Below are 23,292 nucleotides of genomic sequence, written 5' to 3' on the forward strand. Positions count from 1 at the left end.
GAATTGGGTTGAGTCAATGCATGAAGAACTGAATCAGTTTGTGAGGAATGACGTGTGGGAACTTGCTCCACGGCCTGAGAACATTCATGTTATAGGCACAAAGTGGATTTTTAAAAACAAAACTGATGAAGATGGAGAGATAATTCGAAACAAGTCTCGGTTGGTGGCTCAAGGATACACACAAGTAGAAGGGGTGGATTTTGATGAATCATTTGCTCCGGTGGCAAGACTCGAATCCATTCGAATCCTCATGTCCATTGCGTGCACTTTGAAGTTCAAACTTTATCAAATGGATGTTAAGTGTGCTTTTCTGAATGGATATCTAAATGAAGAGGTTTTTGTTGAGCAACCAAAAGGATTTGAGGATCCTCATTTTCCAGATCATGTATTAAGATTGAAGAAAGCACTATATGGTTTAAAACAAGCGCCTAGAGACTGATACGATCGTCTTACACATTATCTTCTAGATAGAGGTTTCAAGAGAGGGTACGCCGATCGAACTCTATTTGTCAAAAATGATGAAGATTATCTCCTTGTGGCACAAGTCTATGTTGATGACATAGTGTTTGGAGCAACTATCGAAGATCGTGCTACTGAATTTTCTGAGGAGATGAAGAAGGAGTTTGAGATGAGCATGGTGGGGGAGCTCACATTCTTTTTGGGTCTTCAAGTCAAACAACAGAAGGAGGGTATATTTGTATCTCAAGAGAAGTATGCCAGAAATATTGTCAAGAAGTTTGGCCTAGACTCCAAAAAACATGCCTCCACTCCCATGAGCTCTTCCACTAAACTGAATGTGGATTCATCAGGAGTTGAAGTAAGTCCTACATTGTATAGGAGCATCATAGGAAGTTTGCTCTACCTTACAGCAAGTAGACCGGACATTGCTTTCAGTGTGGGCGTTTGTGCCAAGTACCAAGCTAATCCGAAGGAATCTCATCTGACTGCTGCTAAGCGAATCATTCGATATGTGAATGGTACTGCAAACTATGGTCTGTGGTATTCAAAAGACTCAAATGCGTGTCTTGCTGGGTATTCGGATGCTGACTGGGCTGGCAGTGTAGACGATCGGAAAAGCACTTCAGGCGGCTGTTTTTATCTTGGTAACAATCTTGTTTCGTGGATGAGCAAGAAGCAGAATTCAGTGTCTCTATCTACTGCAGAAGCAGAATACATCGCTGCTGGAAGTTGCTGCACTCAGCTTCTTTGGATGAAGAAATTACTTCATGACTATGGAATTCCTCAAGAAACGATGTGTGTCTTCTGTGACAACACCAGTGCCATCAATCTTTCCAAAAATCCTGTTCAGCATTCAAAATCCAAACACATAGAGATACGTTACCATTTCATTCGGGATTTGGTAGAGGAAAGAGTTGTGTGTCTTGAGTTCATACACACCGACAATCAAAAGGCGGATATCTTCACCAAGCCTCTCGATGGTCCACGGTTTGAATCACTCCGTAAGACCATTGGTGTCGGTACAATTCCTTGACTCTCTTGTGTGTTGTGTGCTTCACATTTTTATAATATGTTAAATCTGTCTGTGTTGGGGCACACATTTTTTTTTTGCAACATGTTTCTTGTTTGTTTGTTCTTTTGTGTATACTGCTGGTTATTTTTGTGTTTGTTCAATCATTTTTGTTTCTTGTGTCAAAAATCCAAAAAATCACATAAAAATTAGAAAATCAAAAAGCTTGATTGACTTTGTTGAGTTTTGTCTCAAAACTTATTTTGCCTTGTACCTTTGTGCTAATGGCTTTGTGCATTTTCGAGCATTGCTTGTTTTCATGCACTCATATCACTATGGGAAAAATCTTGAAATCTATATGATTGTTGTAAATAGATCTTCAACCTTGTCATGAATGATTAGTGAATGGTTATGTTGATCTTGAGACATGCATAGACTTGTGTCTATATATCTTCCCACTTTTTATTTTTGTTTTGCTAAAAGGAGCTCACCAAATGTAAATCTCCAAATGAAAAGAGATATTGAGCTGCAAAAGCCTGTCGCACATTCTAGTATTTGACTAGGAAAAAGGGTAAGCGACCTTATGTTAAAAGTGAAATTTCATTCAAAAAGGCCAAAGGCCTGTTCTTCAAAGAGAAATGTTACATATATCCCTCTCACAATGAGAGATGATTGCCTCAAAAAGATCAAAAAGATCAAATGTTATGATTGAAAGTGGAGTCAAATAAAAAGCTCCAAGTTATGTTATCAAGTTGTGTGGGAAGTCATATATACATATTTCTATAATTGATATTGGTCACATGATCTAGTGCTAATTGTGTATGCCTTGGTTGAATTGATCATTGAAGTTTCACATTAGACAAAGGACTATCTCACTGTTGATATCCACACACAACACACAAGTTTATGTTCAATAAATGCCATATTCATTTGTGTGATTGTACTTGATAAAATGTGTTTTCACATGCTCAATCTTTGTTTTCACATTCATGATGTCCATTGAATTTGGTATTTCATACTTGATGTTGATGTCTACACTTATGTTTGCAGGCAAGTCCACAAGCCCAGTCTCTAATACATCTTGACACAAATCCATATATAAATAGCGATTCCTATCAACATCATGAATGACCGATGTCGTTGGACCATGATGGACAAGCAAAGAAAACAGAGTTGGTGTTGCTGTTGCTGCCATTGATATCTATAAAACAAAGTTTCAAAAAAAAAAATCAATAACTAAGATACAAATTGGCCTTGAACGCACTGGGTTTCTTGGCATAAATTAAACTTAAAAAGGAAAAAAAAATAAAATAAAATAAAAGACTCTACAGCTGTTACGTCCATAGCCTTTAAATGTGCATAGCATTTAGATATTTTGCATAATTTAGGATCATAATAATTTGTTGCATGATATTAGGATTTATTGCATTTGTATTTGCATTTTAGTAGAATAAGGGAATATGTTAGTCATTTGATTGTATTTATTGAGGATGTTTCAGAATCAAATTTATTGACCATTAATCAAGCACACGTGAATCAAAGGATTTATAAATCAAGCAACTACACCAAGCCTAGTAGCCAAAGTCAAATATGTGCTTGATAAAAGAAATACTTGAATGATACCATTCAGAATATCATTTAATCTAAATGGTATTCATGATTGTAAGGTTGAATTTATTCAACCATCTAATTGGCTTTATTCCGTGCCAAATTTGCTTGTAATTCAGCATTTAGTAACCCTGTATTTAGGTGGGATTGTTGTAAGGGTAGTGAGTGAGATAGAGTGAAGTTTGCTCAAGAGTGTGCAAGAAAACAGAGTGTCGCGGCTGGGACTCGCGGGTGGACTCGCGGCTGCAAGTCGCCAGAAGCTGCACACGTGCCAAGCATGCTGGAAGATGAACAGTCATGCTAGCTGGAGCACTACAGGACAAAACAGGACAACTGGCCATTCGGTTAACTCGCGACTGGATCTCGCGACTTGGTCAAGCCGCGAGGTCAAGCCGCGAGCCACCCCTGTTTTGGAAAAACCTGACGTTTCGCATTCCTCTTCACTCCAGTATAAATACCCCTTTAACCCACGATTGAAAGAGGGCTTCCAGAGAGAATTTTGAGAGAGAAACCCTAAAGAAAAACCAGATTGTTTCACCCACAATCTCTACCTTAGAGTCTCATCAAATTCCCTCACTCTCTTCCTCTATATTGTCAAATCCTTGAGAGGCATTATACCAAACCTGGTTCTCACCATCATCATCTCTGTGAGACAGTCGTTTGGAGTTCTGGGAAGCAGTTAGGAAGGAGCCAATCTTCATTGGTTGATGCTACGGTGTAGTAGCGGAATCCGGAAAGCTAGAAAAGAAAAAGGTTCGGCGCAACCTCGTTGGAGCAAGAAGCTTGGAGGGCTTAGGTGCATTGGGTAGATTAGGCTTGGAGGGTCTATTGCTGTCCTTGTATCCCAACTGTATTTTCTAGTGAATTGATTACCGCTTGGAGGGCGGCGGAGAGGTTTTTCGCCGAGGTCTTCGGTTTCCTCTTCGATAACACATCTGGTGTTATCTCTGTGTTTGCATCTTCCTTCCTTTCTATCTCTGCCTTTACATTATCTGCTGTGGTTTATTTTGTTATGGCTTAGATAGTTGTTTAACCAATTCCATATTATAGCATATGTTAAGTTTCCGCATACTAGTTGTTTGACATATTGCTTGTGTTTGTTAAGTTGGTTTTTGGGGGTCTAAATGTTCAAAAGTGTTTTTGTACACGTTTTTGAACTTTCAATGATGAATAAACTTTGATTCCGAAATATCCTCAATAGGATTGTAAGGGCTAGCGGAGATCTTTGATTTTTTATTAAGATAAGTTGTTCCTAAAATGCAGGGGTTATCTTGTACAAAAGTAGTAGTAATTTATTGGAATAAAATCATTAAAAAAACCATTTATGTAAAAAAATCTGTTAAGGTCAAGGATTCCTTAGTTGATTCTAATTTTTTTTTTAGTGTTCATCCTTTAATTTCCATAAAGATCAAGTTCTTTACATACCAAAAACTAAAACTTAGAAAAAAAAAATCCAAGATTACATGCCAGAAGAGTTGAAATTACTAAGCAAAAGAGCCAAGTTGCTAAAAGAAGAACCCACAAAAGAAACCAGAACAAAAACAAAAACTAAGTCAACTATTTTTCAAGTAATTAATACTTCTTCCATTACAAGAAGTTTAGCTATATTTTGATATCAAGAACTAATTTGTACCTTTCTTCAGATTAAAACTTGAACACAAGCCCTCTTTCTCTTTGCTCAGCCTGAAATTTTTTTTTTTGAGTAAGAGTTGAAATTCTAGCTCTGATGAAGTCTCAAAAGAACCATTGAACCAATTGACTTGGGTTACTTTCTTCTGGTTTATATTAAGAGCCCTTTGTTGCTCTTGGGAAGAGCAAGAATGATGAAAACGTGTTGGTCTCAAATGTGATGATTTTGGCCTGGCGGGAATAGATGGTGTGAGGTACATTTTCTGAACTTGTTGCCTTGGAAATGAAAAAAAAAACTGTACAAATTTTGTTTTGTGTAATGAACAAACGGCTTGGGCAGCTTTGGGGTACCTGGGCATTCATTCTTGAAAATGGAGAAAAAGCTATGTAGCTTTTGTTTTGGGTGAAGTGAACAACGGCATGCTAATGGTGTTTATCTTTGGGACTAAAATGGTTGCTTTTCAATTGTCTTGGATGTGTTTGGTATTTCCCCAAACCTCAGGGTAGTTATCTGGAATTTACCCTAAAGTCTAAATTAGTGTTAACTTCTATTTAATTTCTATAAAAAAAAAAAATGAAATCTTTTTTACTTTAATTTTCAAGTAATTAGTACATATGTGCAATGATCAATTGTGTTCCAATTATTAATAAATAAATAAAGAAATAAAAATAAAACTTCTCTTGTGACAACACCTTCTAAGTAGAGTCACCTTCTGCCATCTACATTTTGAATTGCCATCTACATTTTGAATTGACTGTTTAGAGCTTGTTTTTATCATCTTCTTTGCCTTAAACTTTTATAACAGGCTGTTTAACTTCTTCCTTGTCTCAAACTTTTTGTTTACCCTAGCGGCCAAGCCTTCTTCCCTTTTTTCACCCAAACCCACTTTTCTAAGAGTCTGAACAAAATGAATAGCCAATTATTGGTCCGCGCCCCCCCCCCCCCCCCCCCCCTTTTTTTCTTCCCTTTTTAGCTATTTACTATAAAACCTAGCATTGCACAAGGGTTTTTGTGTTCGGGCCCAAAGTGTTTCTTCAGGGAGCCTAGCAATAATAGAAGAGAAATATGTTGGGGTGATTGTTGTGAGTTGGAGGCCTGTGATGTTGATGACTACATGGTTGACCAGTTGGTCCCATATCACATATAGTGATGATGTATTAACAAACACCACCTTTCAATGAGTAAATGCTGCTCAACTGGTTGAGGAAGCCATTTCTTAGTGTCATAGATCCTTCTCGAGAAATTTCTTAGTGTGATTTCTATTAGATGCAGGCTATTTCTTAGTTTGCCTCTCGCAAAGCTTAATTCGATCATGAAGCTTGGCACCAATAAGAAATGGTGAGAGTTTTAGGCAAACAACAAAGATTTTACATTTTCCAAGTTGAGCACATCAATGATCTTGAACACATACAATGCGAAGGCTGGCAACAAGGGGAGGAGCCAGGAATTATTGTTTGTGGGGCCAACATGGCAAGCTATATTATTTTGAACTGGAACTCAGAATACTAGCAACCAATGATTGTCTATCCGTAAGGGATAGAGAGAGTAATCCTCATGGGAGACATATATGAAGAAGATGAAACAATTCCTGTAAGGATTTTCCCCACGCTTGTCTCTGAAGATGAGTCTCTTTCGCAGAGGCTGAACAACTCGGGGCCTGGGCTGTGACTTACATGAGGATGAAGGCCCACTTAACACAATTGGCAAGGGAGTGGTTTGTGTCCTCCAATACTCAGATATTTGAATTAAAGGCCCAATGGATCCTTGTTATGATCGGTGGCCTGAATTAAGGCGAACACATGTGCCTTGGTAGGGGGAAGTCTTGTGCCTTTAATGGAGCGTGTATCAAATCCTAACTAGTAAGTCTCACATTGCCTAAGTAGGGGGAGAGTCTTGCGCTTATATGGAGGCCTTGGAGTCTAATTGGTATAAGACTTGTGTTTTGGAAACAAAACCATGAATGTGTACTCATGTGTGGAGGCATGCCGAAGAGGACAATATCCTACGGACGAGGCCCAATTTTGCTGCATGCTCCCCCGGTTAGGCCTTTTAAAACCTTCGTGACAATATTTACGAGAAACTGGGCATTTGCCCCTAATTTACAAACTATGCAGCAAAATGTCTCTGTTTTGAAATTACTTAGCAAAATGTCCCTTTATTTTAAACTCATGTGAAAAATATAAATAAATAAGCAAAGTTAAAATTGGACACAAAACAAATGTAATGACTAAATTGAAAAAAAATATATTAAAATTAAAGAAACATAATGAAATAAAATTAGAGAATATCATTTGTAATATATATAATTTTTTATTAAAATTTTTTCCATGTAATTATCAATTTTTTTTTGTTAAAAATAAAAATGATTTGAGAAAAAAGAAATAGAAGACATTAAACCGTCTTTGATAATACCATTTCTAGCATGGTTAATTCAGACACCGAGACAATATGATTGCCACGCATTTAATGATTGCTTGCTACATGTTCAATCTACAATTAGCAATTTGAATAAATTTTTATATAGTCCAAAATTCAGGGTAGGTAATAATAGACAAGCCCTGCAAAAATTTATGACTTCCTAAGTCTTTGCAAGTCTTCTAATGGTGAAACATGTTTCTAAAGGATGAAAGAATCTGGCTGATCAATGACTTTCAAAAGAGCAGTGATATTATTTTGCAAAGTTACTGATTAAACATTTCTTTAGCTGCCACTTTGGAATACGAATGTTCCCCATCAACTTTTCTTTCCACAAATCAAATTTGATGAATGTGCGTCATTCAATTTGTGACAAGAAAGAAAGCTGTTCTTTCATGTGATTTCTCTCTAGTGTTTAGTCTTCATAGGCAATGCTCGGTACTCACACTCTATGCAACCCGGCAATATCTTTAATAAGTTTTGTGCCACGAGTCGTGAGGCCTGGCCTCAACTTTTCTCATCTCTCTCATCGACAAGACCACTACTTGTTCTTGTTTTCTCATTGCTTCACTGCCAACATATTCTTTGAAAATGTAAAATAGTTTAGTATAAAATAGTTTACTATAAAAGACTTTATTTCAACACTTTTCACCTTTTTTTTTTTTTTTTTAGGAACACTTTTCACTTTTATATACACATTTAAAGGTTTTTTTTTTTTATATAAATAATGGAAATTTTATTAGGAAAACATTAATGGATGATATAAGGGCATGTTTGGTAGTTAGACTGTAATAATATAATAGTTATTCCAATAATTTAATTATTCTTTAGTTTGGTTATGTTTTTATTATAAGAAATAGTCATTCCTTATGAATAGCTATTCTTCAAAATGAGGAATAACTATTTCTCTTTAAAAGGGTTGTATTAGCTATTCCTTAGTAAGTGCAATAATTTCAAAACCTAATATATTTTTAAATAAACAAAATTTCCATATACATCTAACAATTATAAAAATAAAAATCATAAAAAATTACATATATCTTTCTTAAATTTTTTTAAAAAAATAACAATTTTAAGGAGATATAATTGTATGTGTAAGATATTTCTTAAAATAAATCTTATTTTATTCTAATGTTATAACTCACAACCAAATTTATGAATAAGTTTAGTTATTATATTACAACAAATTTTATTCCTAGTAATAAAGATTACAATTCCTGTCGTAATCCCTATTCGGTATAACAAACGTACCCTATGGGTATTTTTTAATGCACTATTTTAGGAATTTTTTATGAGAAAATAAAGAAAACAATTAATGTTTTGACTGCTGTGGGGGCCTTTTTTTGTGTATGGTATATTGGGCTTGGGCTGCCTCCTGCGGTAATGGGCTGGGCTGCCTCCTGCGGTGATGGACCCGAATATTTCTGAGTAAAGGAGTTGGGGCCGGTCCAACTGTAACTCAACTTAGACCGGTTTGTGCACAAACTTATACCTTGTCTGTCAAGAGTAAACTTACGGCAAGCAGAACTGTTGCAAACGAGTTACGGCAGGCAGATATAATAGTAATAACCAAAACAGAATATTCTTGACCATTTAAACAAATGGCTATGTAATCCCTACTTATAAAACATGATTACAGTTATGATAATGTCAATCACAGAGAAAGTAAAGAAAATAATATGAGCTAATCAAATGGGCATAAGTCAAGTTTTAAACTTAGTCTGCCGAAGCAAAGCTAAAGAAGGGAGAACGCCTCTTCTCAATGCAAATAATCTCCCAGGAAAAAGATCCTGCCGTGGGGATTAATGGATTTGAGGGAGTCGGACCTGAATGGTTATTGCCCAAAAGGAAAGAGTCTTTGTTTACGTTTTGGAAGAAAGCAAGATTTGAAGGGGGAGAGAGGGAAACCGATCTATTGGTGCATGCCCATTGAACTAACTCTCTTTTTTCCTTAGTTTCCTTTCTTTTCTTCTCCGTTTTCTTTCTTATCTTTTTTTTTTTTTTTTTTCTTCTTACTCTATTTTTTTTTTCACTCCATAAAAATGCTCTGTTTTTTTATCCTTGTTTCAGGGCACGGCAAGGGCCCTTTTATAGTGCCTGCCATGACCAATGTTTTACCGTTTTACCCCTTAACCGCCTTTGTCTGGTCTGGGCGTACTTGCCGACCACCAGGTCTATGCGACATCCACCCTTGCCAGACAGAGGCAAGTTTGTTTCGTTCCTCTGTATACCGTAACACTTCTTCCTGCCACAGCATAAATGTTTTCTCTCTCTATTCTCAAGGCATGCACCCAACGGTTCCCCCTCAAACTTGCCTCTTTTGGGTGGTCTGTCATCCCAGCAGGACGTACCTCCCAAAAGGGCTTGGGCAAGAGCCGCGAAATAGATCTTTTTCCCTCTCCCTACCACCAAACCGTACCCCCTTTACCTCTTACCTCTGACCCATGGCCCCACCACGTCCTATATTGGCTGGGTACAAGCTGGTGGCGTTTGGGCCTTGCACGTGCTTCCCTTTCAAATATGTCCAAGAGTCTGCCTGCCGCTCATGTGTTTGCCGTGATCTGGAGACTCTCTGTCTGTGTTTTCTGGCCTTTCATGTGGACTTTTCTTTGGTTTTCCGCTCCATTCAGGAGTTGGGCTTTGTATGATGATGGGCCTTACGTTTCTTTGGCCCACTCTTGATTTTCTTTATTTCCTATAACGTTGAACTGTTATTCCTACTGTAATAACTTAATCCTGTTGTACCTCTTTTGGGCCAGCCGTTCATCCCTTTTCTCAGTGACCTGTTATGGGCACTGTTTTGCTTTTACTCATGGGCTCCTATGTCCCTTTGGGCATCCACGGCCCGATTGCTTTCTTTGGGCTTCCTCAGCCCGTTTGCTAATTCCACACTCCCATGGGCTTTTTACTAACTTCATTGGGCTTCTCCGGCCCAATAACCTTATTCTTATATTTGGGGTTCATGAGCCTACCATAAACCCTTTACTCTCTTAGTTTGCATTGCCTTGGGCCTGCGGTAGCCCTTTCTCACTTTTCTACCTCATACACTGCCCATGGGATACTATTTCGTTCTTTCCTGGCTTCTTTGAGCCCGCTTGCCTCTTCAAGACCCATTTATTTATTTGTTGGGCTTGTGATCCATTATTCCTGCCGCTTGGGCCTAATGGGTTTTTTGCTATTTATTTTGTCAATTCTTTGTAGCCCTCATTATTGGGCTTTTCTGTCTGCCTGGGCTTCCACAAATGGCCCTCAACAACTGCATTTTTTATTTCCTATAAAAGTGGTATCAAAACTTTTGTGAAATGACTTATTATTATTTTAATGTGTTGTATGTAAATATAAAAACAGGGATGTGAGTGAGTTGTAAAATGGTATAGTAAAATAGATAAAGTAGGATTTTAAAATGTAAAATGTGTATTTTTTTAGATACTTGGATGTGAATGCTCTGAGTCTTTTATAAATGTGCAAACTCATTGATGTCACTAATGACTACTTGATTGATATGATCTCTAATTGTACACGTTGTGTATACTTTGGTGACTTTTTTTCATGATTTCATAATTTTTGTTTGACTTTCTCTATCTTTGATCCTTGTATGGGATACTAATGAGTAAATTTGAGTATATATGTAATTATACATGAGTTTCTTAAAAAAAATTATTTGAGTAAAAAGGAAAGAAATAGAGATCCGTATGACATGATTGCCATATGATAACATGATTGCCACATGAACATGATAAATTGATAACATGATTGTTGGTTCAATACAGGGACCCATATAACATGATTCCTGCATTTCCAGTTTGCAACTTTGCAAATTTAAAAAAATACTATTTTATTACAAAAGGAAGACTATAACACTTAACTTTCCAAGTCTTTACTTCTAGGAAAAAAAAAAGAAAAAAAAAACTTTCCAAGCCTTCAAAATTCCAAACAATTATTACAAAAGACATGGTGAAACGTTTTTCATGATTTTATACTTCTGTACCACACGATTTCAAGATTGAAGGAATCTAGCATATCAAAGACTAAAAAAAGCATGGTGATAAATAAATAAGTATATATATATATATATAAAAATATATATATTCTCAAACTTTTCTTAGCTGTTACTTTGACAATCTCGGCCTTGTTTGATCTGTTTTGTGTGTTCTATTCTATGCAATTTTTTTCCATTACCAATAGGCAAAAGGAAGAAAGGAAGACTATAACACTTAACTTTCCAAGTCTTTACTTTTAGAAAAAAAAAAAAAAAAAAAAAAAAAAAAAAAAAAAAAAAAAAAAAAACTTTCCAAGTCTACCTACGTGACCCTGACAAAAAGAAAGAAAAAGGTGAAACCCACAGCCACAATTGTTGACTGTGAGAGACAACCACAATTGTTGACCGTGTGAGTGCAATCACACAGCCACAATTGTGTTTCAAACTCTTTCGCTGCAAAAGAAAGAAAAATGAGAAACCCACAGACACAATTGTTGACCGTGTGAGTGCAATCACACAGCCACAATTGTTGACTGTGTGTGCGCTGTGGAAGCGGGAATTGTTCCTACATAATACTCGAGTGTCTTAAACTAGAGGAACACTTCCAACGAACTCAAGTTCCATGTAATTGAGTTTTGTGTGGCATTTTTTATGGTACTCAATTATCTTAAACTCGAGTTTCACATACTTGAGTTTTAAAAAAGTGATACATTGCTAAATATTTTTCAAACAGTGGTAAAACACTAATAATTTCAAAAAATAGTGGTATTTGGCTATTTTTGCTGCTAAAGCAAAAATAGGCTAACCTAGATTTGACTAAGACTGGTTTGAATATGAGTTCCCTAGCACCAAACCGTTGGGTCTTTGCATGGATTCTCTAGCGCTATTATACACAATTTAAAATTTTAATTTATCTGAGGAAAAAGCAATGGATGACATAAAACTGATCATTATAACATGATTGCTACAAATTTGATTATTATCACATGTTCAATTTGCAATTCTGTAATTTATATCAAACAATTTTTATATGGTCCAAAATTTCAAGACTATAGCTTTTCAAGTCTTGGAAGTTTCAAACAATGACCAAAGATTTGGTGAGACATTAACAAGATTAAAGTATTCTAATGGTTGATAAAATTATTATTATTATTATTGAAATCTAAAGTTGATAAAATTATTATTATTATTATTAATAAACAGTAGCTATTATGATAAACAGTAGATATAGCTAACCCGAATAACCTGATTTTTTTTATTGTCAGAGCTACTTTTTATTTTATTTTTTTTAATAAGAAGTTACTTTTTATAAATCAATGAATCTACATCGAATAATTCTATAGTCCAAAAACTCTACACTGCACACTAGTGACCCACAACCACTAGACCTTAATTGTAGGCCACAAGACCATAGTTATTATTAATTAACGGGTTAAAGATATATAAGGTCCGTTTGGATTGAATTTATTATTGCTGAAATTGAAAATTGAAAATACTATAGTAAAATAAATTTTAAATGTGTAAATAGTATCGTGATATCTGTAAACAGTACGTAAACAGTATATGAACAGTAGGTAAACAATATTTTTACTGTTCACATGCAGGAAAAAAAAAAAAAAAAAAAAAAAAAAGGGCATGAAATCGCAGAGTGACCAACAGGACCTTGAATTTTCCAAGTCATTGGCCCAACCCATAAAATAAGCTAATTCGAGGGATTAAAACTTGGTGCTGATAATCCTGGTTATGTTCCCTCTCCTGATAATCGTGGCTGCCTATAAATATATCTATGCCATCTCAATTTCTAACAAAACACCCTAAATACATATATCCATCTACCTTCTAATTTCTATCAAAGCCAGAGCAAATATGGGGCGGGTACCTTTCTTTCTCATTTTCTTCCTCTTCCTTTCTCTGCCTAATTCATCTCTCTCTTCTTTTTCTTTTAACTCATCTACGCCTCTTTGCCTTTCCGACCAAAGCTCTGCTTTGCTCCATTTCAGAAACTCTTTTTTTGTTGGCGATTCTGATAACAATTGTGATTATCCTCCGAAGAATTCGTGGAAAATGGGTACAAATTGTTGTGGGTGGGATGGGGTCACCTGTGATACGATGACAGGTCATGTCATTGCTGTCGACCTCAGTTGCAGTCGCCTTGTAGGTCCCATCCATCCCAATAGCACCCTTTTCTCTCTTCGCCATCTCCAGCGGCTCAACCTCGCTTACAACGATTTCGTTGACTCTACAATTTCATCTAAGTTTGGTGGCTTTGCGAATATGACGCATCTCAACCTCGCTTACTCCTCCGTTGCTGGTAATTTCCCATCCGAAATCTCCCACTTATCCAAACTGGTTTCACTTGATCTCACTTTTAATTCTTTCATGAGAATTGAAACACGTAGTCTGAAAAGGCTTGTTCAAAACCTAACCCATCTAACTGAACTTGTTTTGGATTTTGTTGACATGTCTTCTGTTTCACCTAATTCTTTCATGAATTTGTCTTCCTCTTTGACATCTCTTCGTCTTTCTGTCTGTGGATTGAAAGGGAGATTCCCAAATAATATATTCCACCTCCCAAACCTCCAGCTGCTCGATCTAAGTTACAACAACAATCTCACCGGTTCCCTTCCAACGTATAACTGGAGTACTCCTCTCAAGTCCTTGCATCTCTCTGGAACCGAATTCCCAATCGACTTACCTAATTCAGTCAGCAATCTCAAGTCCTTAAAAGAATTGTACATTGGTGGATGCAATTTCATAGGTTCATCGTCTCCAACATTTCTTTCAAATCTCACACAAATAACTTCCTTGGACCTTTCATATAATAACTTTGGTGGTCAATTTCCATGGTCCCTCCTAAACTTTGAAGTACTCACTTACTTAGATCTCTCAAACAACAATTTCATAGGTCAACTTCCAGATCTTTCTTTAAACTGGACACAAGTTTCTTCTTCAAACAGTTCTTCTTCAAACAGTTCTTCCAGTAGTCAGTCAGTCAGTCAAATTCCTTCCAAATTGGTACGTCTCTCTTTATCTCATAACTTACTGAATGGCACTATACCATCTTGGTTGTATGACATACCATCTTTACATGAATTATCTCTAGACAATAACCGATTCACTGGACAGATTGATGAATTCCAGCATAATTCTTTATATTATCTTGATTTGGGTAATAACAACCTACATGGCCACATTCCAATCTCAATTGCTAAACTTGTGAGCCTTAACCATCTAAATATTTCCTTCAATAATATTAGTGGTCCTCTAGAGTCAAGCATGTTCTCAAAGCTCAAAACTCTCCAAACAATTGATCTTTCACATAATCCTCTGTTATCATTCAGCAACTATAGCATTGTAGACTATACTTTGCCCAAACTTTGGGATTTGCATTTGTCATCTTGCAATATAAGTGACTTTCCGGATTTTATAAAATCCATGGAAAGTTTAGCATATTTAGACCTTTCCAATAACCAAATCAAAGGCAATATTCCGATGTGGTTGTTGGAGGTGGGGAAGAATTTGCATGTTCTTGATCTTAGTCACAATTTTCTTCAAGGACCACTTCCAATACCTCCGTCGAGCATTGAATTCTTTTTAGTCTCAAGGAATAATTTTAGTGGAAACATACCTTCCTTGATTTGTAATATCACTTTCCTCAATGTCCTTGATTTGTCTCATAATCACTTGAGTAACATGGTTCCTTTGTGTTTGGGAAACTTTAGTCATTCTCTCACAGTCTTAGATTTGAGAAGTAACAAACTTAATGGCACCATTCCAGCAACTTTTGCAAAGGGAAACTACTTGAGAAGTCTTAACCTCAATGACAATCAATTGGAAGGGTCATTGCCAAGATCGTTGATCAATTGCCGAAGGTTGGAAGTTCTAGATCTTGGTAACAACAAGATAAGTGGCACCTTCCCTCATTGGTTGGAGAGTCTTCCAGAGTTACGGGTTCTTGTTTTGCGATCAAACAAGTTTCATGGTGCCATAGCCAATCCCAAAACCAAATTCTCTTTCCCTAATTTACGAATCATAGACCTCTCTCACAATGAATTCCATGGTCTTTTGCCAACAAAATATTTCAATCATTTTAAAGCCATGATGAGCATGAATGCAAATAATGGTAAATTGAAATATATGGGTGATAGCTATTATCACGATTCTGTGATGGTCACCATGAAAGGATTTAATATTGAAATGGTGAAAATCCAAAATCTCTTTACAACCATTGATTTCTCAAACAATAGTTTCAGGGGGGAGATTCCAAAGTCAATTGGAATGCTTAAGTCACTCAAGGGGCTTAACTTTTCGCACAATAGCCTTATAGGTCATATGCCTCCATCAATGGGAAATTTGAGAAATCTTGAATGGTTAGATCTCTCCTCAAACATGCTCACAGGGGAAATTCCAGGACAATTAGTAGATATTACATCGCTTGAAGTTTTAAATCTATCAGAAAATCATCTTGTGGGGATGATACCACGAGGTAATCAATTCAATACGTTTGAAAATGTTTCTTACTTTGGAAACTTGGGGTTATGTGGATTTCCATTGACAAGAACTTGTGACAATGTTGAGGGACAACTACCATTGCCATCATTAACCATTCAGGACAATGATTTCAAGTTTGTAAATTGGTTTCATTGGAAAGTTGTATTGTTGGGGTACGGATGTGGATTCATACTTGGATTAGGTTTGGGTTATCTTGTGTTATCAAGTGAAAAACCGAAATGGCTTGTTAATATTGTTTATGGTGAACGATGTAACATGGTTCAAAGATCCAAAAATAATGCTCATGGAAGAACTCGTTGAAGAAAAATTGGGTGGATGCAAGTTCTGATTTAAGGTATATTCTTATATACTAATATATTGGAAAATACTCTATTTTATAATTTTGGTTTCTTAAAAATGTCTCTTTAAATTGCTAAGACAATAGTTCATTTTTATTTTCCTTTATGCTAGTTAGGAATGATTGTACTTTTGTGAATGATGAGGCGTATTACTCTTGTTACTGGCTGAATAAGCTTCTATGTTTAAGGTATAGCTATACAAAAAAGTAAATAGGCTTCTACTATGTAACTGCCACATTTTAAAGCTTTATTCAGGTCAAACTTCATTTAATGACCCTGTTTTATGCTCTAGTGTGAGAATAAATTTCTCTACTCCATTGCAATTCTAAACTACTCCCTTGGTCAAGGAGTTTTTTAACATATTTTTTTTAAGGGGCAACATCACTGCTTAGTTGCAGTGTCAAATAATCAGGTTATATTCTAATATTGCAATTATTATTATTATTACATCCATGTATTTGTACCTTCATTGTACAGATTAAAGATCTTGTTGGTTGGATGGCTTGAAGTGTGGTGGTTTTTTTTCTTTTTTCTGTTTTTGCTTGAAGAGTGGTATTAATTACCCTAGTACTACCTAAGATGCTTTGAGGACTAGACTAGTGTCCTCTATATTTTGAATTAGATACCTTTTATTAGTTCCATTATTAGGCTGGGATTATCAACATTTTGTGCCTTTTTGTTTTCTGATATGGGTGTTTTATTTGTTTTATGTTGCGTGATATATGGCCTAGGAAGTGACTTTTGATTTTGAATTTTGTGGGTTTTGTGAATTTCTATATTGCTGTTTTTGTGAGTAGTGTGATTCTTAGTATGCATATCAAGTTTTGTATTAAAAGATCAAACAAGACAGCAAATTGAATGTTTTGATTTTTGGGAGTATTGATTCGTTATTCCAATTTAATCTCGGTGTTGTGATTTCTTTCCATCTATTTGTACGTATTATCTTGTTGGTCTTAATGGTGTGTGGGATTTTTTTGATCAGGGCTGTAATGCTTCGGTCCTCCTGGATGCCAGCAATGGTGATGAAAACCATTCCACCGAGAGGCAGGCCATACCCGTTCTGACCTTGAGGGGTTTTGATAAAATTGATTCCATCAAGGAGGAGCTTGAAAAGGCTTATCCAGGGTAGTTTCATGTGCTAATATTGTTTCTATTGCCACTAGAGATGGCATTATGCTGGTATGTTCTTGATCCTGAATTTTCATATGTTCTCTCTTTTTAAGATTTTTTTTTGTTAATAGTACGGGTCAGTTCACCTAAGGGTTTTAGCAACAGTTTAAGGTTTAGGATCTGATGAATGTTTGTGGATAAAGATGCCTAAATGAAACTTGGTGAAAATGTAAGAAACAGACTTAAAAGAGTTGGTATCTCTTTACATTTTTATATGTTGAGGAGTCTATCAATAAGATTCTAAAGTACATATTGATTATGTGGAAAACTTAGAAAATTAATGAATTGAGAGTATGTTTCTAGTGATTTTTGCTGTTTTGGTTTCTACAAATTGTTACAATCACCTTTACTCACCAACTAGTTGTTTCAGGCACTTTTTGGTAATGGTTTTTCAAGTCTAAAATGTCAAAAAATTCAAAAATAAATAAAATGAAATACTTTTCTTATTCCAATTTCTGTTAAACTGACAATAAAGAACAGCTCTATATTGATAACTCTTTTTATTGGAGTTCTCTGATGTAAACTACTATACTTGACATCACAGGCTAGACAGCATTCTTTCATATTTCAACAGACACCTAATCTTAGGCATCTTGGCCTCTTTGATTTCAGCATTCCTTGCCATTTGCGCAGCTTGATGTTCTTTGAATGATCTTATTTCTTTCTCTTTCTTCTCTCCCAAATCAACAAAAAAGGAAATCTACTGAAAGGTGCCAAGGGGCAGTGACGACACTGACCGAGATTCCATGACCAGATGATAACATAACACAAACACTTACCTTTTTGCCCATAGAGGTTTTGATGAAAAAGAAACTGTTAGTCTTCTAGGGACTTACTAGCTCTCTACCTTTCTTTCATTTTCCCATCTCGTCTTATGGAGTTGAAAAAGGTTTAAAGAGTTATTTGGTTTGTTATTGGTTTTTTGATCATCTGAAGGTACACACAACATTGGGAAGGTTGACTATGAATTCATACAGAAACGCTTCTCTGACTTCAAGGGGACCAGGCAGCCTGACCCAACAATAGATCCTGATTTTCTTCCTGAGATGAGAATGAGGTTCCAAGACAGTAATGGGACCACCACTCAGCCTTCTTCTTCGTCCATGGCATCATTGGAATTGAGTGAGTTTGCAGTGGGGATGTAGAGACCCAAAAAGAGGGTCCTGCAATCCATGGATCTCAAGGTCAAGTCCAACGAAACCGCTCCTTGCTTTTGGTCAGTTTCTAAGTGACAGTCTTGACCATAATGTCCTCATGAGATCTTTATTCTTTCATATTACTTTCTCTAATGTTCTATGTTTGAATGTAGATGCTGTGACTTCTACATTTCTTTCCTTTGCTAATTTGAGCCTATTTATAAAGGCAATGGCATAATTGGACATGGTCAAAATGATGAAGTAGCTAGTTAAAACTGCATGTAAATATGTTTTGGTTGTTGAGTTCATTAGAAATATAGAATTCTAATGGTTTGAATGTTATCAAAAGTTCAGTAATATGGGGTAGCTCATGATGTATGTTGCGATAATAATATCCAAATTAATTTCAATTGGGTGTTACTGTTACTAACGAGTTTTGGCTGATTATTCATCATCTGAAGGAGACGTTAGTTTATTCATTTTGAGTTTGAACTTCAGAACTAGGAAAATATACAATTCTTTGTGTCTTGAAACAAAGATATTGATTTTTCTATAATTTTCTTTATTGCTTTGACCATCAATTAGAATTCAAAAGTTGCTCATAGGAATAGCTTTTAATCAGATGCCATTATGTTTTATTGTCATCAATTTGTACTCAATTACACTTTTCATGCCTGCAGAAGGTTTTGGTATGCTTTTTGTTATGTACATTTAAAGACAATGCTATAGTTGTGGATCCATTCCCCGAATCTAACCCATCATCTTCAATCAACAGGTTAAACTTCTTCTCTGACACTGCTATGCTGCAACTTGAATTTATATTTTCCTTCACATTATTTCATTTAGTGAATCTTGCATCAATTTAGCAGGTTCTCCTTAATGGCTTTAGGTGGTACTGATTATAGTTATGTTTTCCTCAAATTGGTTATTGTTCAGGGAATAGGCATTTTTAATTTATGCCTAGGAGGAGATTTTTCTTGTTATGAATGTCTTCATTTATCTCTTCATCTGTTACTTGAGAGTCTAATTTCTTCAATTTTGAAGGTTAGGAGTGCTGCTGATCAACCTCTGATTTTCTGAGAGAGAGATTGTTTGATGCAAACTCAAATTTCCAAAAATTTTGAGATTCGTGACTGCTGTCAAAAAACCAATTTTAGAGGTTGGGACTTAGTTTTGGATATGCAGACTATGTAATTGATTCCATTTATCAGTAGCTCACAGAATATTTTCCCTATAGTAGGAACTGGTATGACTACATATCCTTGACTTTGGTAGCTGTTTAGCAAAATTAAATTGCTTATCCTTTTTATGTGTCATGAAGATGGTTTGTTCCTAGAAAATTTTTCAGTTAGTAACTCCGCTTAGAGATTTTATCATTATCTTGTCTTTTAAATGTAATTTGAATTTTTTCTCTATTAATTCTTACAGTTTTGATTTGTTCTAAAATAGTGACTTCTGTCTTTTAGCAATGCCTAAACTGTGTTTGTGTCCATAATTTATCTTCTCCCCGGATATGTAGTTTTCATCTCTTATGCTTGTTCTCTGTGTTCTTATGTTAAGTAAATATCCTGATTTGGCAGTTTCCTTTCAATGATCATTTATTTTTCTCACTCCAGATATTGAACTAATTTATGCTTAGGCGCTGGTAGTCTGTCCATAGTTAATCAAAAGTTCAAAACAGCTGCATCTTTGAGTGTTTGTACATATACCTCAATAGACCACTTAAGTTTTAGTCACTAAAACAAATGAAAATAATTGAATAGCTTGAAGTTTGAATCTTATAAAATATATAACATAAAAAAAAATACAAAGGATCATAAAATATCACATTTAATTAAACAAACCAAAGGCTCATAAAAATATCTTACATAATTAAATAAACTAAAATTTCATAAGATCTCATATATTTATAGATACACGTATATATTTTTTTCTTTTTTGAAAAAAAAAAAAAACATATTATACATAATTAAACTAATAAAAAAGTTCATAAAATCTCCTAAAAGTGGGGTTTTATTTTTAAAAAGATTTATAAGGAAGCCGCAAAATCAATTTTGGTAAGGAATGCATATTCCACCTTAAATGTTAAAATTTTGACTGAGACAGAATAAAGGGTTTAATAAATCAGTTTATGGACCGGAGTGCAATATATCAACTGGAACGGAATGGAATTAAAAAATTGTCTACAATCCATTCCTTCTCTCTTTCTCTCCCTCATTACTTATTTATAAATTTTCTTCTTTCACACTTCCATTATATCTTTTGTTATAGATTGCTTCTTCCCTGTCCACATTATGCCAGTTTCTTTATATCCCTCTTTTTATTGTTATAGAGAACAATGAAGGAGAAAAGTTAAACATACAAATTTGATTTTCCTATTTTTAGCCTAGGAAATCAAGGGACTCAACTTAATGCTGTCAATAATTACAATACACTTGGTTGAGTTGATTTTTTTTCCTTTATTCTTTCTATGGTTTCCAAATCCTTTACCTCCACTTCTTAGCAGCCAAGCTGAGCATAGCTATTTTGTGCTTTTGTCTGTTTTCTTTTATATATATATAAAAAAAATTATTTTGCAATATCTAGCTGCTCTTGTTATTGGAATTCTCTGATGTAAACTATTATACTTCACATCACAGGCTGGTGGCCCTTTCTGTCCAGTGTCAACAGGCCGGAGGGACAGCACTCATATTTCAATGAAGGACTGGCTGATATTCCATGACCTGGTTATAATATAACACAGACACTACACCTTTTTACCCGTTAGAGGTTTTGATGAAGAGCAACACTCACTTTTCTAGGTACTTGCTAGCTTGGCCTTTACTCATTTTACGAACTTGTTTTATGCAGTTGAAAAAGGTTTGAAATGTTCTATGGTTTGCATCAGTTTCTTGATCATCTGAAGGTGCATACAACATTGGGAAGATTGGTTGTGAGTTCATACAGAAACTCCTCTCTGACTACAAGGGGACAGGGCAGCCTGACTGAGATGAGAATAAGGTGCCAAGACAGTAATAGGACCACCATTCAGCCTTCTTCTTAACCCATGGAAACATTGGAAATGAGTGAGTTTGCATGAATTCACAGCCAATCATTAAAGGGGAGAGGACTTCTTTTTGCTGATCAGCAGTTTCTGGCTAATGAGAAGATCGCAAGACTTGTAAGGGCTTATGCTTTAGATGACGGGTCAACCTCCTGAATGGACTTTGCTTGGGCAATGATGAAGATGTCATGGCTTAATGTTCTGACTGGATATCTAGGTCAGGTCCGATGGAACTGCTCCTTGCCTTTGGTCAGTTCCTAAGCGACAGTCTTGACCATAGTGAAATCTTGACATCTTTATTTTTTCATATAAGCTTCTCTTTAAGTTCAATGTTTGATTGGCAGTGACTTCTACGTTTCTTACGTGTACTAATTTGAGTCTATATATAGTGGCAATGGCATGGAGTAGAAATATGCTATGGCTGTTGAGGTCTTTAGAAATATAGAATTCCGTTTGGATTGTTACCAAAAGCTAACTAATATTTGGGGAGCTCATAATGTAGTAATTTTAATTGGGGCCTTGGAGCATTCACCTTAGACTCTACACAATATTAGCTAAATTAACTCCAATATTTATTTTAACAAGCATACACCTACATCAACCTCAATATTTATTTTTTTACTCTTATGAAAATATTATTTTTTTTCCTCTCTTCCCCATCCTATTTCACAGCCACACGTAACACCACCGCGCACTCACACCACCAAGCATCCCTTGCCGTTGAAAACCCAGGCCTTTGAACACCAAATTAACTATCAAACCTGTCCACCAAATCTATAAAATCAGTAAACCCATCTACCAAATCAATAAAATCAGTAAACCTTCACAACAAAATCAACAATTTTTCAATCAAAATCAGTAAATTACAATGAACAGAGCATCGTCCATCTGCCAACAAAATCAGTAAAGCGTGATGAACAGGGCATTGCCCATCTGCCAACAAAATCGGTAAAGCATGATGACAATGATGAAGAATGGAGATTTGTTCAAGGAGGAACTTAATTGGCCATTGATGTTTTATTCACAGGAAGAGAGAGAGAGAGCTTGGTCTAGTTGAGGGAGAAAGTGTCAGTGAGGAAGAGAGATGAGTTTAAAATTTGCTGAAACACTGTTCATTTGTTAGCTATTTTGGGAAAATTGTAGAAGCGCTCTAAGGGACTTTAGCTATTTTTTTGGACTAAATTAGATTTACAAATTGCTTTTGCCATGGAGACCTATGTGGAAATGAGTGTGGTTTCTATAGGGAAGTTGTAACAGAGTTCTTTTTTCATTTGGATTGGTCTTTCTTTGAAAGGGAACATCCTTGGAAGGTTTCGGATGTCATTCCCTTCAGCATCGAACCAGCATGAAAAGATTTCCTGACCATAGATTTGTACCACATGCTTATGACTCTACACATCTCCTGATAGCCTACAACATAACTTAGTCAAAATCTTAAAAGAACAGTAGAATAAAATGGAACTAGTCAAATGATTAGATCAGCAAATTTCATGCTCACAACTAATCATTTGAAGAATAGAGAAAATACCGTGAATATGTTACTTTAAGCTAATTAGTAAGAAAAAGGAATGATCATGCACCACCGGGTTTTGTTTTGATACAAACAACGAAGAAGGGCTATATTTTATTCACTGCCAGAAACAATGTGTTCTCACGAGTCCCTTTATCAACAGCATCCAGGGTATCTTGAAGTTGATATATAGTGAGCACAACCAAATCACCTCTTCTGTTGCCTCTTTAGTTTACTTATTGTGATTATGGGCTTTTTCCTCTCTTGCCAATTGCATAAGGCCATTCTTCAAAAACAAAACAGCATTCATAATTGGTTCGCAGAGGCAAGAGTACTCATACATAATGCAATGTGATACTTAAAACAAGATACTATGTACATTTTCCAACATGCCACAAAACTTGAGTCAGTTTACTTCACTTTGGAGATATAATTCAATCAACCATGAGTTATGGACTCTTGCAGAGAATCATGTTCATGTTC

The 23,292-nt window shown here is 35.7% G+C and overlaps 1 protein-coding gene across 17 annotated transcripts; it reads left to right on the plus strand.

Moving 5' to 3' along the window:
• Positions 1-12,844: 12,844 nt before the first annotated feature.
• On the plus strand, positions 12,845-21,835 carry LOC126720634 (receptor-like protein 7). Of its 17 annotated transcripts, none has more exons than XM_050423337.1 (8): positions 12,845-14,115; positions 16,933-17,129; positions 17,665-17,935; positions 18,057-18,336; positions 18,937-19,031; positions 19,301-19,415; positions 20,896-21,057; positions 21,144-21,835. In XM_050423337.1, the coding sequence occupies exons 1-2, from the start codon at positions 12,967-12,969 to the stop codon at positions 17,077-17,079; spliced, it is 1,296 nt and encodes a 431-aa protein (XP_050279294.1). In that variant the 5' UTR covers positions 12,845-12,966; the 3' UTR covers positions 17,080-17,129; positions 17,665-17,935; positions 18,057-18,336; positions 18,937-19,031; positions 19,301-19,415; positions 20,896-21,057; positions 21,144-21,835. The 17 variants fall into 17 exon arrangements, 16 of the variants coding, with proteins under 16 accessions (XP_050279294.1, XP_050279295.1, XP_050279293.1 ...); XM_050423338.1 differs by having other exon boundaries at positions 17,816-17,935; XM_050423336.1 differs by having other exon boundaries at positions 12,846-14,115; positions 17,733-17,935.
• The last annotated feature ends 1,457 nt before the right edge of the window (positions 21,836-23,292 follow it).

The sequence above is a fragment of the Quercus robur genome, chromosome 4 (assembly GCF_932294415.1).
Source record: "Quercus robur chromosome 4, dhQueRobu3.1, whole genome shotgun sequence".
Taxonomy (NCBI): domain Eukaryota; kingdom Viridiplantae; phylum Streptophyta; class Magnoliopsida; order Fagales; family Fagaceae; genus Quercus; species Quercus robur.

Bases quoted from the DNA above. Each gene is read 5' to 3' on its own strand.
- LOC126720634 (XM_050423325.1), top strand. From the start codon at position 12,967: ATGGGGCGGGTACCTTTCTTTCTCATTTTCTTCCTCTTCCTTTCTCTG.